Below are 19,219 nucleotides of genomic sequence, written 5' to 3' on the forward strand. Positions count from 1 at the left end.
GGAAATTCAGGTCAGCGCTGTGGCCGTCATTCGGCTATAGCGCAAATGTCAAGCGGTTAAAGCATGTTATACTGCGTCATTTGGCCTTCTCTATCACCTGAAATGACTGGCTATGTCCTCCCCTCTGTAAACTGACAATGGTTTATCAAGGCTGCTGAGCCCTGACACCATGGTCAGTTTACATGCCTCTGTCATCTGCAGCTCTCCTGTACTCCTCCCCCCCCGCCTGTGAGCTCTTACCAATCCTGACTCCCCCACCCTCCTGCTGCTGAAATACCTTTATAAACTACACACAATCCCCTCTGTTATAAAGCCTCCTATGTTGCAGTGTATGTTCTTTGTAAAAAAGATGCCTATCTACCTGAATTCACAGCATCGATCAGCAGTCACCTGACTCCTCGAGGCTCCCCTCCTCATGTGTCGGCTCTCTCCTCCCCTCCTCCCAACTGACGTCAGTGGTAGAAATAGGCATCTTATTTACAAAGAACATACACAGCAGCATAGGAGGCTTTATAACAGAGGGGATTGTGTGTAGTTTATAAAGTGGCTCAACAACTACTTTAAGGCCCCTTTCACACTTCCATGATTTTTCTGCGATTTTAGCGAATGCCTGTGTAAACTTGAGGTCTAGGGACCTCAACTTGCATCAAAGTAGGACCAAAGTAGTACAGGCACTACTTTGAAATCACACAGATATGAACGGTACTCATTGGAAATCATGGGATATGACTTGTCATGCGACTTTGCAGTCCCAAGTCGCAGGACAAGTCACACAAGCATGAAAGGGGCCTAAGTTGGCAATGCACTGATTGAAAGTCAGCTAGTCCAGCATGCACTGGATGAAATTCAATCAGCATGTGGCCTCCCCTTCTCAACAGAAGTTGATTATTTAAAGCAGAACGGAAACCATTGATTTGATTGATTGATTTCCCAAAACAGTTACAGTATCTTCAAGGTATGCAATAATTATTAACTGTCACAGGTGCTTGTGCTCTCAATTGAACTATCCCACCAAATGGCTGCTGTCATAACGGATCACTAGGAAAGAGCTCAATCCTAGGCAACTGAGGCATTCCCGGTCCCGCCCATATACAAGGGGCATGTATATGCGCGTCTGTGATTGGCTGTTGGCTTTGACAACTTCCTGGTAAAAGAGCTCAAGCAGGTTCTGACTTATCTCCGAACACACATTAGATCATCCATGCATGTGTAGCACCATGCCAACTGCAGATCAGAGACTTACGGCCGGTTTGCACCACATGCAGTCCAGTGCATTTTTTTTCTGCATCAGAAATGCATTGATAGTAGCAGGGTGGATCTGATTTAAATCACTATTAAAAAGGCTTGATTTAAATCATAATTTTTAAAGAGCAACTATCATCTCTGTCCCATGGCAGCTCCCATTCTGACCCGCTGTAGTCCCATTCCCTTTAATGGGATGGCTGATGATGCAGCAGTGACACAACAAGGTGAGGGACATGGTGGCAGCAGGTGAGCGGATTCCCGTTAACAGGTGCTGCCATGATGGATATGAAATGATAGGTGCTCTTTAAATGTAAGGATGTTATCTTGCGGGTATTTATGCAAACAAAATGAGGGTTTCCTATTTGGAATAATAAGCTATCAGGTTAGTAAAACCCCCGTTAGACTTACCGGTAACAGTATTTCCAGGAACCTTCCAGGACAGCTACTGGAGAGATGATCGGCTCCGCCCTCTACAGGAAACACAAATCAGATAGAATTTAAAAGGCCCCTCCCTTTCCTCTGACCCTCAGTTGTTTAGAAGATCAAGTAACCTCCACCGAAGGTGCACTCGGCAGAGGAAAAAAATAGAAAACATAAAACACACCACCATCAGGAAAACATGGTTGACCAGTGAAAAAATAGAATTGGGTGGGAATATAGACGCTGTCCTGGAAGGTTCCTGGAAATACCGTTACCGGTAAGTCTAACGGGGGTTTTCCCCCCTCACCTTCCAGGACAGCTACTTGAGAGGATAAGCAAGATATTATACCTTAGGGAGGGACGACAGCCTGAATCACTTTCCTACCAAAGGAAAGGTCCTGGCTGGAAAGCATCTGAACTCTATAATACTTGACAAATGCATGAGAGGAGGACCAGACGGCAGCTTTAGAGATATCTTCCCATGAAGCTCCCGCTCTTTCTGCCCATGATGTGGCCATGGATCTCGTTGAATGGGCCCTAATTCTAGAAGGAGGGGTGCGACCTGACGCTTTATATGCCTCACAGATAGCTCCCCTAATCCACCTAGCAATAGAACTTTTAGATGCTTTGGACCCCTTCTTGGGGCCACTGAACAAAACTAAAAGTTGGGAGGAACTCCTAAACCCACTGGTCTTTTCTAGATAAAGTAGAAGACACCTCTTAACGTCTAAAAGACCAAACCTTTCCTCTTCCGCATTTTTGGGAGAGGTTCAGAAACTAGGGAGGACTACCTCCTGGGACCTATGAAAGTTGGAAGAAACTTTGGGTAAATATAGTGGATCGGGTTTAATCACCACCCGGTCCTCTAAAATCATCAGGAAAGGATCTTTACAGGAAAGAGACTCTACATCAGAAATCCTTCGCCCTGACATAATAGCCAAAAGGGAAGACAATTTCAAAGAAATCATTTTCAGGGAAGCCTCATACAAAGGCTCAAAAGGAGCCCTTGTAGTGCATTTAATACCAACAACAGAACCCAGGGAGGAACATGTTTGAGAATCCTGGGAGTATGCCTGACTAAAAGGAACCTCCTGAATAAAGGATCTACCGCTAGTCTTCTGTCTGAAAATAAAGATAGGGCAGCAACCTGAACCCTAAGGGTGTTGACAGAGAGCCCCTTTTTCACTCCTTCCTGCAGAAAATCTAAAATGCAGGGAGTGGAAAAAGAATCTAAACCAGATTTCCTTTGCAAGGAAATAAAAGTTTTCCAAACTTTCCCATAGATTCTTCTTGTGACCAATTTACGGCTGTCCAGGACAGTATGAATAACCCTCTCTGAACATCCATTTTACTGTAGGATGCGCCGCTCAGCCTCCAGGCCGTCAAATAAAAGGTCTGAGGGTTTGGATGCAATACCGGTCCCTGATGGAGTAGATCCTTACGAACTGGAAGGGGCCAGGGAGGATACACAGATAGGGCCTTCAGAGAGGAGAACCAACTCCTCCTGGGCCACCAGGGGGCAATCAGAACGACTTCTTTTCTGTCCTGCATAATTTTCCGAACCACTAGGGGCAAAAGGGGAAAAGGAGGGAAGGCATAGGCCAGGCTGAAGTCCCAAGGGAAGGACAGTGCATCCGTCCCCAAGGACTCTGTTTCTCTCTCCAGAGAGAAGAACGCTGGTAGTTTCTTGTTGAGACTGGAGGCAAAAAGATCCACTGTGGGGAGACCCCATCTTAGCACCACCTCCTGAAACGTGCCTTGATGTAGTTCCCAACCGCTGGAACTGATGCTCACTCTGCTCAGAAAGTCCGCCAGCACATTTTCTGACCCCTTGATGTGAATTGCCCTTACTGACGAGACATAGATCTCTGCCCAGGACAGAATCTGCTGCGTTAATGACAGAAGTGATTCCGAGCGAGTGCCCCCTTGCTTGTTCAAGTACGCCACTGTTGTGGCATTGTCTGAAAATATTAAAAGGTCCTTTGAATAGACCCTCTCTCCCAGAGACATAACTGCTTTCCTCACAGCCAGAAGTTCTCTGAAATTCGAGGAGCGACCTGCTTCCTTTGGCAACCAGGCTCCTTGAGCCTGCCAATCCTGTGAGTGAGCACCCCAACCCCACAGACTGGCGCCTGTGGTAATCTTGATTGGGCAATGTTGTGCCCAATCCTTCCCCCTCTGCAGATGTTCTCGCTGCTCCCACCAGGCGAGATCTAGAAAATTCCCTTCTGGTAGTTTTACCAGCTGATCCAGAGAATTTTTCCTGCGATCCCAATGGAGCAAAAGAAAAGCCTGAAGGAGTCTGGAATGCAATTGAGCCCAAGGCACCCCTGGAATGGCTGCAGTCATTAGGCCCAGCAACTGCATGATTCGCCGAAGGGAGGTCTGAGGGAGCAGTTTGAAGGCCTGCACAGAGAGAAGAATTTTCACAATTTTCTCTTCGGGAAGAAAAATCTTTAGGGCAAGAGAGTCTATTAGATAACCCAGAAAAAGCATGCTCTGTGAGGGTACTAGGCAAGACTTCTGTTGGTTGACCTTCCACCCTAATTTTTGAAAGGTCCGCAAAACCAACTGTAGGTCTTGAATAAGGGACTCCTTGCCCTGAGAAAAATTTAAAAAATCGTCTAGATATGGGACGATTGATACACCTTGAATCCGAAAAAAAGGCCATGACTTCGGCCATGATTTTTGTGAAAATCCTTGGTGCTGCCGAGAGACCAAAAGGAAGAGCATGAACTGCTAATGAGACGGCTCGTTTCCCACGAGCACTGCAAACCTGAGGAACCTTCGGTGGATCTGGCAGATTGGTACATGAAGATAAGCGTCCTGAAGGTACAGGGTCACCATGAAGACCTCTGGTAACAACAGATTTCTTACTGAATAAATGTTCTCCATACGGAAACGTATGTAAACTATGTATTGGTTCAGGACGCTTAAATTTATGACCATACGAAAGCCGCCGGAAGCTTTCTTGACCAGAAAGATGTGAGAAAAAAAACCCCGGAACTTCTGATCTTCTGGGGCAGGAGAAATAACTCCCTCTGTTTCCCACACAGAGATCAAATTTAACATGGCTTGCCGTCTCTCTTGATCTCTCGGCAGGTGGGTAAGAAAAAACCTCTGGGGGGGGAGATTTTTGAACTCCAATCTGTAACCCTTTACCAGAGTTTGAAGGATGAAGGAATTGGTGGAAATCTCTGCCCATTCCTTGATGAAATGGCACAATCTTCCCCCTAACCTGGCGTCACTGGGTATTCTTGGAAGGGGCTGAAGGAGCAAAGGGAGTTCCCCCTTTGAGTTTGTTCTTTTTAGCCTGTTGGCTTTAAAATTAGCCTTGTTTTGGAAGCCACGAAAAGGCCTCTTATTCTGGGGCTTATTCTTTTGGGAAGAAGGGAATCGTCTACCTTTCTCAGAGGAACGAGATAAGACTTCTTCTAAGGAAGAACCAAACAACAGTTTGCCTTCGAAAGGAATGCCACAGAGCTTATTTTTGGAGATAAGGTCACCTTCCCAAGATTTAAACCAGATAGCTCGCCTAGCTGAATTAATGAGAACAGAAGCCCTGGCTGCGGATTTCACTGAATCTGCTGCTGCATCAGCTAAGAAGGCGACTGACTTGGCATTGAGTGGGAGGGATTCTTTAATCTCTTCCTTGGGGGTGTCAGATGCCAGAAGATCATCTAGACGCTGAACCCATATGTCTAGAATTCTAGCCACACAGGTAGATGCTACCCCTGGGCCTAAAGAAAAAGCTGAAGCATCCCAGGCCCTATGCAGCAATGAGTCGGCCTTCCTATCCATTTGATCCTTAAGGACCCCAGAATCCTCAAAAGAAAGATCTGATCTTTTGGACACCTGCGACATAGGGGCATCTAATCTAGGACACTTAAAGAAAACCTACTCAAAGTCAGGCTGAAAAGGAAATATTCTTTTGTGTCCTCTGGATTGGAACAACCTTTTTTCAGGTTCTTTCCATTCAGATAGAATCATGTCTCTAAGAGACTGATGTACCGGAAAGGTTCTAGATTTCCGTCCCTGAAGGCCCCTATACATTTTATCCTGTACAGACTGAGCATGCTGTGGCATCTCAATATGCTCTGAGGTATAAATTGCTTTAAATAGTTCATCAATATCCTCAACTGGAAAGAGATACTTGGATGAGCTACCTGTATCTTCCTCTGATGCAGACTTTTCATCAGATGAAGAGACTGAATTCTCACCCTCCTCCAGATCAGAGGTATTGCGTGAACTAATAGTCTGAGATACTAATAAGGGAAGGGACTTGGCAGAGCTTGAAGGATCTTGAGCTATGGGTCTAGAAGAGGGAGGGCCTAAACTAGTAACCCTGTCATTCCGTGACCGAAAAGAATCCACTACCTCCTTCACAGAAGTCATTAACTCCCTAAAGGAGGAAGACTCTGAACTAGCTCTGGGTGGGATACAATCCTCACACTATAGCTTTTTATAACTATCAGAGAGCCTGGCGCTACAGTTCCCACATTTCTTCCTCACCAGTTTGGCCTAGAAGAGAGCAGAAACAAGGGCCATGAAAAAAGGATCCATACAAAAGAAGTCCCTTGCTGTAGCTATCCACAGACCAGGGCTTACCTTGGGGGCAGTATGGGACCCGGATGCTGCCGCTGGTTCAATACGAGCGGACGTTCCATCCCCAAACCTGTCCTCAGGCTCCATGAAGCAAGCGAACGGTCGCAGAGAAGACTGCTGCTGTACCGCAAAAACTGCGCCTAGAATGGTGTTTTTAGCAAGCCATTCCCCTGCACCATGTCCTCAGTGTCTCCACACCATGTTCCTTATAAAAACTCGGTGTCCGGAAGTGCGTCATGTGACTTCCGGTTCCGGCGTCATCTTGTTGCATCACCGGAAGTCCTCCTGACGCCATCTTGGTACACCGGAATGAAGCAATTAGGAGGACACAGTTCCACACAGCAACGCTGGGGAAAGGAAGGGAGTTGCCACCATTTTACAAAGGCAAGTAACCCTTAGAAATAGGAAACCCTTCTGGTACAGACCATCATCCAGCACTTGGCCACAACTAGTCCTGGATGAAACCAGAGAAGGGGGGTCCACCAACCACAGTTACCAGACCATAAGAAAAGAACAAACGTGTCGGTGCTCCTGGAGGGACTGGAAACACAAAACAACTGAGGATCAGAGGAAAGGGAGGGGCCTTTTAAATTCTATCTGATTTGTGTTTCCTGTAGAGGGCGGAGCCGATCATCTCTCAAGTAGCTGTCCTGGAAGGTGAGGGGGGAAAACAGCGATATCAGAACCGGTTCAATCATACAGTTTGTAGTGTACATAGATTTGCACAACAATGGGATAAAGGAATATTTGTGACCTTTGTTTTATCTCATGGTTACTGTGACATTATGTGAATGCATCAATGCAGTGCATGTTATCTCAGCTTGCAGAGCTTGGATTTATTGAATGAGTTTACCAAAAATGTAAATATTGCAGAATATACAGCCTTATGCTACATAACTAAGCTCCATTTCATGCTGAATAAACTAAATTATTAATGTATCTTAACTACTTGCCGACCAGCCGCTGCAATTGTACTGTGGCAGGCTGGCATGGCTGCGTGAATTGCCATCATTGTACGTTGGCTCTTTAAAGCGATATGGCAGGTGCGCGCAAACCCGCAGCGTGTGCCCAGAGCCGATGCACATGGCTGGCGGGCGCGATGTCCGCCGGGCACCCGTAATCGCTCCTGACAGAGCCAGAACTGGGATCTGTGTGTGTAAATACACAAATCCTGGTTCTGTCAGGTGAGTAGACAGATTGTGCGTTCCTACTAAGTAGGAACAGCGATATGTCTCCACCCCAAGGCGCTCAATTCCGAATTTACATGTGAGTGTATATTTTACTATGACTAAATAAAGCCTTAAGATTTTACACTAATGGAGCCCCCCCCCCCTTTTTTTCCCATACATGGTTACATCACTCTGCTGAGAGCCTGATTCCCCGCTGATCCATCCATTCACACCAAGGTCCCTGACGTTCCATCTCAGTGCCAATCTCGGTTTTTCGGTGGTCCGGAGCAATCAGATCTAACAGCTCACTCAGACCCTCTGTAACGGGGGGTCATGAGTTTCTGGTAAGCGGCCAGTCTCTCTGTATGTGGTGGTGGACTTAAGCACCTTGTCCTCATCCAGAAGGACCTCCATTCCAATTTAATCAACACCCGGGTGTTCTATTTTTTCACATATGAACTCACACTAATAATTTTCTCACTGTTGCACATCAAGATTGCACTTTTGATGATTGATTTATTTATTTGCTATTTATTTATTTATATAATGCCAATTTATATAATATATAATTTCCATGTTTACACATTTATTTGGATTATATCCCAAAGGTGAACTGATCGTCACTTGTATGCACATCTGTTTCTTAATAGCGCGATTCAATAGTTTTATATAACTTATACGCAAACCAATCAAAATATGCTTATTGCGATTTTTTTTCTTTACCAAAAATATGTAGAAGAATACATATCAACCTAAACTGATGAAGACATTTTTTTTTTTTTGGCCAAAAGTACAAAATAGTGTTTTTTCAAAATTGGCACTCTTTTCATGTTTATAGCACAAAAAATAAAAACTGCAGAGGTGATCAAATATCACCAAAAGAAAGCTCTATTTGTGAGAGAAAAAAGGACATAAATTTTGTTTGTGTACAGCGTCGCACGACCACGCAATTGTGAGTTAAATGGACGCAGTGCTGCATCGCAAAAAATGGCCTGGTCATTAAGGGGGAAAATCCTTCTGGGGCTGAAGTGGTTAAATAGAAAACTACCTTTAGATACATTTTTACTCCAAAAGCTTTTTTTTAAAATACATTTGATTTAAAAAAAAAATTGATTTAAATTAAAAAAAAAAAAAAAAAAAAAAGATTTTTTTTTTTAAATCCACCCTGGATAGTAGGTTAAATGGTTTCCAATGGCATAGTTCACACCAGTGCTGTCAGTTACAGTTTCAGAAAAAAAAAAAGTAGAACATGCTGCATTTTTTCTGCACTGAACTTTACTGGAACACTGTAAAACGCATCAAAAACGCAGTGGAATGCACCTAAACCCACCAAAAACCACACTGGAACGCACATGTCCCCATTTAAGACGAACAAAACAAGGAGGGGAAAAATGCACTGGAAAGCATCAAAAACGCACATGCAGAAATGTGTCCGCACTGCGTTTCTATGGTGTGAACTGGCTCTAAGAAGGCAGATTCCTTGGTTGTAAAGGATAGGAGGGTTTAGTTCCCCTGCAATTGACAGCTGTTGAAGGAACATGTCAGAACATTTTCAATCTGCAGCTGCAATCACTGATCAGTATATTCTGACAGTTATACAGGGGACATGGGTATTCCATTTTGTTCCATCATTCTCTATGGGCATTCCATTTTGTTCCATTATTCTCTATTGGCATTCCATTTTGTTCCATCATTCTCTATGGGCATTCCATTTTGTTCCATTATTCTCTATTGGCATTCCATTTTGTTCCATTATTCTCTATGGGCATTGCATTTTGTTCCATTATTCTCTATGGGCATTCAATTGTGTTCCATTATTCTCTATGGGCATTCAATTGTGTTCCATTATTCTCTATGGGCATTCTATTTTGTTCCATTTTTCTCTATGGGCATTCCATTTTGTTCCATTATTCTCTATGGGCATTCTATTTTGTTCCATTATTCTCTATGGGCATTCAATTGTGTTCCATTATTCTCTATGGGCATTCTATTTTGTTCCATTATTCTCTATGGGCATTCCATTTTGTTCCATTATTCTCTATGGGCATTCCATTTTGTTTCCATTATTCTCTATTGGCATTCCATTTTGTTCCATTATTCTCTATGGGCATTCTATTTTGTTCCATTATTCTCTATGGGCATTCCATTTTGTTTCCATTATTCTCTATGGGCATTCCATTCTATCATTCCTTATAGTATGTACATGGCAAATGAGGTTTAATGTAGAAAAATGTAAAATAATGCATTTGAGTGGCAAAAATATGAATGCAATTTATACACTGGGGGGAGAACCTCTGGGGGAATCTAGGATGGAAAAGGACCTAGGGGTCCTAGTAGATGATAGGCTCAGCAATGGCATGCAATGCCAATCTGCTGCTAACAAAGCAAACAGAATATTGGCATGCATTAAAAAGGGGATCAACTCCAGAGATAAAACGATAATTCTCCCGCTCTACAAGACTCTGGTCCGGCCGCACCTAGAGTATGCTGTCCATTTCTGGGCACCAGTCCTCAGGAAGGATGTACTGGAAATGGAGCGAGTACAAAGAAGGGCAACTAAGCTAATAAAGGGTCTGGAGGATCTTAGTTATGAGGAAAGGTTGCGAGCACTGAATGTATTCTTTCTGGAGAAGAAACGCTTGAGAGGGGATATGATTTCAATTTACAAATACTGTACTGGTGACCCCACAATAGGAATAAAACTTTTTCGCAGAAGAGAGTTTAATAAGACTCGTGGCCACTCATTACAATTAGAAGAAAAGAGGTTTAACCTTAAACTACGTAGAGGGTTCTTTACTGTAAGAGCGGCAAGGATGTGGAATTCCCTTCCACAGGCGGTGGTCTCAGCGGGGAGCATTGATAGCTTCAAGAAACTATTAGATAATCACCTGAATGACCACAACATACAGGAATATACAATGTAATACTGACATATAATCACACACATAGGTTGGACTTGAGTCTTTTTTTCAACCTCACCTACTATGTAACTATGTCCCGTTATAACAGTTGTTAGATTAAAATCTAACTATACAATATAATTGATACTTACTAAACGTATGTAGCTTGAGGACACAGCTAAACAGTCCATTGAAATAGTACCCTATCAGGCAGGCCCTGGCTTTACATAGTTGATGGTAGCTCTAATGGAGATTGTACAATTTGATTGTATAGTGTATGGTCAGCTTTAAACTGGTCATACACTATATAATCTTACTGGGCAATCCATGTGCAAATTCCTTCAGATGTACCAAAATGATGTAAAAGTGGGACACATCTAAGCCATCCAATCAGTATAGGGTAGATCTAAAGCAGATTGTATAGTGTATGGTCAGGTGATCTGTCTTATAAGGGATGACAGGAGACTGACGTTAGGATTGGGTCACTTCTGTTATTTCTATGTAAATACATTTCCGAATGTTTAATAAACATATAGAAGAATGAAGTGACAGTTGTACATCTTCGTGTGGTAGTAAAAATCCAATTGCAGCCTGATAATATTAGACAATAGAAGAGAAATGTGATATAGCAGTTACTATGGTAACAACAGAGGCCGCCCCAGCCACAAGCAGCATGACACAGAACACAGACATGCCCAGGCTCGCCCCCCTAAGCTTTCATTCTAATCCCCCATCTTCCGCCTCTCACCTGCTGCCCTCCTCTTATCTATCACACTTAGAGGGCCGTGCTACATCACTGTCACGGACAACGCGGAAGACTACGTTATCACTAAGCGCCAACACCAACCTGGGCCGCCAACCTTTGCCCTCCTGACGTCACCCGTGCGACGCCCTACTCGGCCACCTTTGAAAATCCTGACCTACTGTGAAATGGAATTTGTTGTATCAAGCTATGGTGGCTGGGCGCACATTTGTCACCACATATGGTGTATAACCAGTACATTCTTTATTGGATACTAATACGACGTGCGATAGTATCATTGATGTTGTAAGTATCCATTAACCAAGATGGCGGCCCGGATCGAATCACGTGGCCCGGGTGACAGCTGAGCCTTAGTGACGTTTGGATCCGGATCCCGGAAGAGCAGCGGGACGTGATATCGGGGCGAGATACAGCGCGATGGGATGAGAGCACGCCGCAGAGCCGACCCTTCATGTCACGTGAGCTGATCCGGTTGTGGGAGAGGGGGTGAGCTGGGGTCACCGGGTAATAGTGGGGACACACTGATCACTCACGAGCTGTGCCATGGATAGACTGTTCTGTGCACAGTCCTATGTCTGTGCACGGGCCCCCGTCTACTGAGTGCTGAGGATAATATTGGGCTCATGCTTTGTCATTGCTTCCTTCGTTTTATACAAAGTTCTGGGTGCCATGGTCTATGCAGGATCTCAGATAATGCTCCATTTACAGCAGATCAGTAGCAAAATGACATTAACCTCTTTATACCAAAAACTGCAAGCTGTGCATCCAGAGGGGATTGTACAAATTGCAGGTGATCGCTCCATGTGTGTGTGAACTGCTGTCAGCCGCTCATTGCTTTCTGCAGGATGACCACAACTATCCGCGTCCACCTGCACATCTGGCCTCAGGAATATGTGGATTGTTTGCCAAAGCTGGCATTATAATGCTTTGTGAATGAGGCCCAAGATCTCTCTTATGCCAGCGGTCTGATTAGGACCACCTAACCGTTTTTTAAGGTGGACCTGATCAGGCAGGTCTGAAAAAAATGCAAAATGTCTGTGTCTATTTCTTCTTTTTTTTTTTTTTTTTAGACCTAAACATGACAGATCAAGGGTAATCAAATGTTACCTGACTACAAGTGCACCCAAAGATCTAATATGGGTCTGGAAAGTGCTGTCTTTTAAAAGTGGATCTTAAAGCGGTAGTAAACCGCAGTTTAAAAAAAAAATAAAAAAATCCCCTGCAAGGCATTGTCATAATGCACTAGTATGCATCACATACTAGCACATTGTGAGAGACTTACCTTAAAACTAAGCCCTCCAGCATCGCACTGTCACCGCTGAGAGGGCGTTTGTCTTCTAGGTTCGCGGCCTCAAGTTACATGAGTGGCCCATGGCGCGATAATGTCACTCCCGTGCATGCTGTTGTTTCCCTTTATCATTGCAAGTGGATCCCAAATTTTGGGTTGTCCCCAGAAAAATAATAGAGGGGAAATCTTCCAATAGGGACACTAGTTATGGTGACCTGGAGGTCCCCAAGGGATTCCCTTAAAGTGGTAGTAAACCGCCTGTTAAAGGAAAAAAAAAATAACCTGCATGGCAATGTCATAATGTGCAAGTATGCATTGCATACTAGCACATTATGAGAGACTTGCCTTAAAACAAAGCCCCCCAGGGTCGTGCTGTCACCGCTGAGAGGGCTTCCATCTTCACCCGGTCTTTCTTCTGGGTTTGGGTCCTCCAGATACATGAGTGGCCGGGGGCGCAATTATATCTTTACCACCATTTATGGCATGGGCTCTGAAGGTCCAGAATGGTATGGCTGACCTTCAGAGCACATGCGCCGGTGACATCACCTGAATAGTGCAAGTTTAGGAAGATATTCACAGTACCTACAGGTAAAAGATGAAAAAGTAGGTTTACTACTACTTTAACTGTGTTTGATCATCACAAACTGAAAACACGATTGAATTTGTTTATAAGATTCAAAGCAAAATCCCACATCCATCCATTTTCCCATGCTTTATTCTGCTGAGAAATTACTTTGTAAAACGCCTTTCTAGCATTTTTAGCTGCAGAAAACTGTCCCCAGCAGAAAACGTAGTAGACCCAAATGCACATGTGTATAAAGATTCAATCTCAATGGCACTCCTGCATTTAGTTTTTCTATTCACAGTATAGGAGAAGTGATCTGGGAAGCATAAACAACTTTTATGCCTCCCAGATCAATTTTCCTGCATTTAGACGTTGCTGCTTTAAAGCAAATTTAGACACATTTGCATGCGTTTATCTGCTTCCAAAGTGTCTAATTAGATCCTGGACCCACATCATTCTGTTTTCTCTAAACACATCTATACTGATTAGGCCTAAATGCACTTAAATGCTCAGTGTGAATGACACCATTGAAAAATCATTACTTGCATTTATATGCATATAGACATGTCCTCTAAACACACAAATGTAGGTTTGACAATGCCAGTGTGAATGAGGCCTAAATGTTTACACAATGTGCCTAAAAAGGTGTTTTATCCCCTAGCCATAATTTCACAGGCACATTGACCATGGCAGTGGCGCGGCGCCTAAATTTCAACCCTTCTTACATTACAAGCCAATCAAAAGACAAAAAGCAGCGGTCTATGGGTAGGAGCCAAAATTTTATATATATATATATATATATATATATATATATATATATATAACCATGGACTGGATTCAAAATAAAATAAAATAAATTATTACACTCTAGACAGGGGAGCCGGGGAATCCGAGCGTAGCCACTGGAGCCGGGCACACAAGATGATGTCAGCGCTATTCCAGAAGCAGTAACCCTGCGTGTGGTGGTGGACCACAAGCTGAAAAGGTTGCCGTAGCTTACATGTTTTCATACATGCTTTATCAAGGCCTCCTGAAAGCATTTGTCCTCTTCTCATCCAGACATTATGGTGGTACAGTTTTAGTTTTTAACAATACATTTACATAGCTATATGCTTTTTATTATCTGCTGCAGTTTGTACCAGCTTTCTTTAATTAGCTGGGTAACTGCCTACAGTGCAATAAACTAATTATGAATCCAGTCCATGGTATGTATATATATGTATGTGTGTGTGTATATGTGTGTATGTATGTGTATATGTGTATGTGTACACCAACATTAATACCTCAAGATAACAATACCAGTAAAACAAACCTATGGGTCCAGCACTATCTTTCAGCTTTCCTCTTTTTGTTTTATAGCCTGTGCAATGCAGTAATATTACAAATATAAAGATCTAGCTAATGTTTTATTATTCCAATAACCCATGCAGGTCCCGTTAATTGTTCTGGAGCTGTGGCAGTTGATTCATTTGAGGCTGCAGAGCAAACAACTTTTCAGAACGATCATTGTAACTACAGAAAGCTGAAAACCTGTACAGCCGGATTATTTCTGTCTATTACAAACTCTTCCATACTGGATTTTTGCTTATCAGGTACGTGTTGAAGGAGAAGAGTAATTGCTCTGTATATATTTTCTTTCTTTATAATGGTGTGGACTAAAATATATTTTTTAGTTGGGTAATCATATTGCATAGAAATATTTAATCATCTTTTTGGCCTGTAGATGTCAATTGGGGCTTCTCTGCATGTTTTCCCAAGTTGTCTTCCAGGACAGCCCATGGGTTCCACCCGCTGGGACAGGATACACTTTTTCGCTCTTGAATAAGTGGCCTAATCAAGCAAAAACCACTATAGTTTGTAGCAAGCTAGTATCTTTAGTAAAAGAAGAATTGGCCTCCACATTCCATGCCTTCTCTTCCATCTCTCCTCTTGTGTATTTGAAGATCTCTTCTTCATTTCCTCCTAGTCAGCCTTAGTCCTTGACAGCTGGTACTTTGTCAGTGTTTGAGGAAGTTTTGCCTAGGGAGAATGTTGAAGAGGCATCAGTCGCCATCTCATCCTCAGAAGCAGATTCATCTGGAGAAGCTGAACCCGGGATGAGGATGTGTCCAAGGTGTCTAAATACAAGTTATCCGTAGAAGACATGGACGATTTGCTAAAAGCATCATTCAAAAAATTCATGTCAGCGCAGAGTGGTACTGCGGACGTATATGGGTATACTGTGCCCTGTCCCAAATATCGAGATATTGGGTAAATGGGAGAAAAATAGTACTTTAATGGCACCACATTTGAGATAGACTTTGTATAAAAAAAAGTATTTTTATTGAAACTTTCTCAAGTCGTCTACCAGGACGGCACCCTGAGAGATGACTGGTCCCACCTGACAGGAAACACAATCAAAGAGGTTAAAAACCCCAGCCCCTCCCTGTGCTCCTCAGTTTTTGATTGTTTCCCCACAGCAAAACCAATTGTTTGTTTTTTTGTTTTTTTGTTTTCCAAAGACGCGAAGCCTGAGGCTGGTGGTTTCCCCCTGGGAGCCGGACCACAAGCTAGGGAAGCCTCTGGATCTGGTTTTCCCTGTCGGATTTCCTTAGGGGGGGGCAGCATTTGCAAGAGCTCCCCTAAGGACTGAAGGACCCTGGGTACAGTGGAGTACCCAGAACTTCAGGGGCCATTATCCTGTCTTCCCTCCTTACCTTATAGTATTTTATGGCTAGGGTCCTCCCTCTGTGGGTATCAAACATATGCATTGACATGCTTAGTACCAGACTAAAATCATTACAAGGTGGCCACAGAGCAGGGTCCACAGGGTCAGGTCAGTGTTCTAAAATGCTGTCTTAGTGGAGACCATCAAGGACCATCCATGTTAACTGCACTTCCTATCCAACAAGAGATCTATGCATACAAGAGATGCATATTATTATAACCAAACAATAGTTCGAATTATGAATAATTAGCTAGAATAAACAATTAATAGGTCCAAAGTGCAAGCATCTTAAAGTCAGGGCATTAGAGGGTACATAGATGTAAAGTCAAACTAAGACATTGATGGTATATAACTCTAACAAATATCAATAAAATATAGGTCCCCCTCACCATAATTATTCCAACAGTTTAACCCATTACTAATGTGTTGTTGTTTGGCCCTGATGGCCACACATAACGTGGGATAGCCCTAAACTTTTCATAAGAGCAGGGTTATTTTACAGAGGCACCTAATCCTATCAGTATTAATTGGTAATTTATAAATAAAGGTTTATAGGAACAGACTTCGTTGAGGTCTGGTGGATATGTAGCACTCCCAATCCAGAGGGTTTCCCTCTGGAAAATTTTCTTATACCAGGTTCCTTCCAATACATTTAAAAAGGGGATTCATTGCATTAAAAAGGGGATTAATTCCAGAGATAAAACAATAATTCTCCCGCTCTACAAGACTCTCTGGTACAGCCGCACCTGGAGTATGCTGTCCAGTTCTAGGCACCAGTCCTCAGGAAGGATGTACTGGAAATGGAGCAAGTACAGAGAAAGCTAATAAAGGGTCTGGAGGATATTAGTTATGAGGAAAGGTTGCGAGCACTGAACTTATTCTCTCTGGAGAAGAGACGCTTGAGAGAGGATATGATTTACAAATACCATACTGGTGACCCCACAATCGGGATAAAACTTTTTCATGGAAGGGAGTTTAACAAGACACGTGGCCACGCATTAAAATTAGAAGAAAAGAGGTTTAACCTTAAACTACGTAGAGGGTTCTTTACTGTAAGAGCGGAAAGGATGTGGAATTCCCTTCCACAAGCGGCGGTCTCAGCGGGGGGATCGATAGTTTCAAAAAACTATTAGATAAGCACCTGAATGACCACAAAATACAGGGATATACAAGGTAATACTGAAATATAATCACACAAATAGGTTGGACTTGATGGACTTCGAAGCAATGGTAGAGGTCAAGGTGCCGACTAACTGGGGTAATCATTTTGCCACTGGAGACATAATAGCGGTCTGATTGTCTTCCCAACGTAGAAGGACCCACATCGGCAAGACCTCAAATAGATCAACCCCCTGTGTTTCACAATCCCGCATGAAAGCGGGGTTTAAAATATTCACCATTAGGTAATCTGAACTGTGTACCCTGGTTGACCCAAGGGCACAGATCACATTTTCCACATCTATAGATACCTTGAGGTGTTGTATATCTACGGTTTGGTACGTAGTGACTGGTTGTCAATTGGTCTTTAATCAAGGGGTCCTTACAGAACATCATTTCAGGATATTCTTTAATATATTTGGAAATATAGGTATCCTGTAGGAGAATGTGCCAATGTCTGTTAAGAATACCTCGCAATTCCTAATCCTTTGATGAAAATGGGTTATGAATCTGACTGTTGGAGTAGTATTGCAAGTACGAGATCTATATAGTAGAGTGTTCCTATAAGGCAGGGGTAGGCAACCTTGGCACTCCAGCTGTGGTGAAACTACACATCCCATCATGCCTCTGTCTCTAGGAATCATGGCTGTGATTGTCAGGGTCTTGCAATGTCTCATGGGACATGTAGTTTTAAAACAGCTGAAAGGCCGAGGTTGCCTACCACTGCTCTAAGGAGAAGCCGAGAGCGCCATTGTGCTGCCTGGAATTTGAAATCTTAGGCGCAAGAGAATACTAAGAACCAGTGTTGGGGAGTGAGCGCTCCTTGCATGTAGCAATATATTCCCTACTGTCTTCTTGCGATAGAGGTTAGTAGCTAGGCATGAATTCACAAAGATTTCAAGGTCCAGAAACATGATCGTGTGAGGATCATGTGATAGTGTAAATTTAAGATTATAAGTGGTGGTGTTGATTTTTTATTTTTTTTTTTTTTCCAACAAATGTACCAAGCTCCTCTACAGATGACAAAAAGTCCAGATGACAAAAATGTCATCGATACCAACATAAAACATGATCCACGAGTCCTTCTATAGTATCATCTTTCCACAGGTTGCGCTCCCAGCAATTTATGAACCTTGGAGATTGAAGAAAAGGTGCAGTTATCTATACAATTTCTTATGAATCAGGGGCAGCAAAATAAAAAGCCTGTTTTTTTTTTTCAGTACATACAATGGGTATAGAATAGAATCGCTCCCCTTTTTATAATAAGCACATCTTGTTGCTTTGCAGCTTGATGTGAAGGCAGACACGGTTTTTGTTTTATTCAGCTGTATTTACTCAGTGCAACTTTATAACAGCCAAGTAAAAGATATAACAACATGTCAGAGGAAAAAAAAAAAAAAATCAAAACAGAATCACTGAGTTGGAAAAAGGATCACCCCCTTGTGCCAGAATTTTGTTTGCTTTAATTCCAGTCTTTAGTCTGTTGGGATATGTCTCTACTAACTTTGCACATCTAGGCTTTGCAATATTTGCCAATCTTCTTTGCAGAACTGCTCAAATTCAGTTAAATTTGATGGTAACAGTTTGTGAACTGCAGTCTTCAAGTCATTCCTTAGATTTTCAGTGGGTTTGGGATCTGACTAGGCCATGCAAGGACATTAACCTTTTTCACCTTCAACTACTGTGTGGTCATTTTTTCTGTGTGCTTTGGGTCATTCTCATGTTGGAAGGTAAGCCTTCTTCTCGTTGACAACTTTCTGCCAGAGGGCAGCAGATTTTCTTCAAGCATGTAATGGTATTTTGTCCCATCCATTTTTTCTATTCTGACCAGTCCCTGCTGCAGAGAAACGCCCCCATAACAGGATATTACCACCTGCATGCTTTACTGTTGGAATGGTGTTATTTGGATAGTAAACTGTATTGGATTTATGCCAGACATATCGTTAGGTGTCCAGGCCAGATAGTTCAAATATAGTCTCATCTGACCATAACCCCTTTTTCTCTAAGCATCTTCAAGGAGAGCCCATGAGACCTAGGGCTCCTCCTACCAGGACAGGAAACACGTTAACCCCCACCAGATAAAAGGGGGGTCCTCCAGGCCCCTTTTCAGTATTAGTGTTTCCTCCGGACAGGGGGTTAACATGTTTCCTGGAACTGGTTCCTCTAAGTCTCTTGCGCGTGGCTCCTGTGGGGATGGGGTGGAATTCCTACCTTCTTATGTCCCAGAGCAGCACATCCACCGGGGGAGTAGGTTTGTGGCTGCTGTCCCTGCTTCTCAGTGCGTGGGGAATGCCAGCACCGCAGTGTTCGTCTAAGGTTCCTGCCCGAGAGCCGCATGGCGGCAGTCGGCTTGTTTTCCCTGCTAAACAGCCTGGCTGGAGTGTGTAGTGAAAGAGAGG

The 19,219-nt window shown here is 43.2% G+C and overlaps 2 protein-coding genes across 5 annotated transcripts in view; one reads left to right on the plus strand and one right to left on the minus strand.

Moving 5' to 3' along the window:
* The window catches only part of LIG4 (DNA ligase 4), a 34,251-nt gene extending 23,045 nt beyond the window's left edge, over nt 1-11,206 (minus strand). Inside the window, exon 1 of one of the 3 annotated variants that reach the window (XM_073614477.1) lies at nt 11,187-11,206. The gene's annotated coding sequence lies outside the window, so the exon portion shown is untranslated. Of the gene's footprint in view, nt 1-1,653; nt 1,673-11,087 lie in introns of those variants that run through there. The other 2 variants (XM_073614476.1, XM_073614478.1) reach the window with 2 other exon arrangements.
* An 80-nt stretch (nt 11,207-11,286) lies between these two features.
* The window catches only part of ABHD13 (abhydrolase domain containing 13), a 29,374-nt gene continuing 21,441 nt past the window's right edge, over nt 11,287-19,219 (plus strand). Inside the window, exons 1-2 of one of the 2 annotated variants that reach the window (XM_073614480.1) lie at nt 11,287-11,588; nt 14,386-14,547. Coding sequence is in view for 1 of the 2 variants with exons in the window: in XM_073614479.1 (XP_073470580.1) it covers nt 11,554-11,560; nt 14,386-14,547 (169 nt within the window). In the remaining variant the exon portion in view is untranslated. The remainder of the gene's footprint in view (nt 11,589-14,385; nt 14,548-19,219) is intronic. The other variant, XM_073614479.1, reaches the window with a different exon arrangement.

This window comes from Aquarana catesbeiana, linkage group LG02 (assembly GCF_042186555.1).
Source record: "Aquarana catesbeiana isolate 2022-GZ linkage group LG02, ASM4218655v1, whole genome shotgun sequence".
In the NCBI taxonomy this organism is placed as follows: Eukaryota; Metazoa; Chordata; class Amphibia; order Anura; family Ranidae; genus Aquarana; species Aquarana catesbeiana.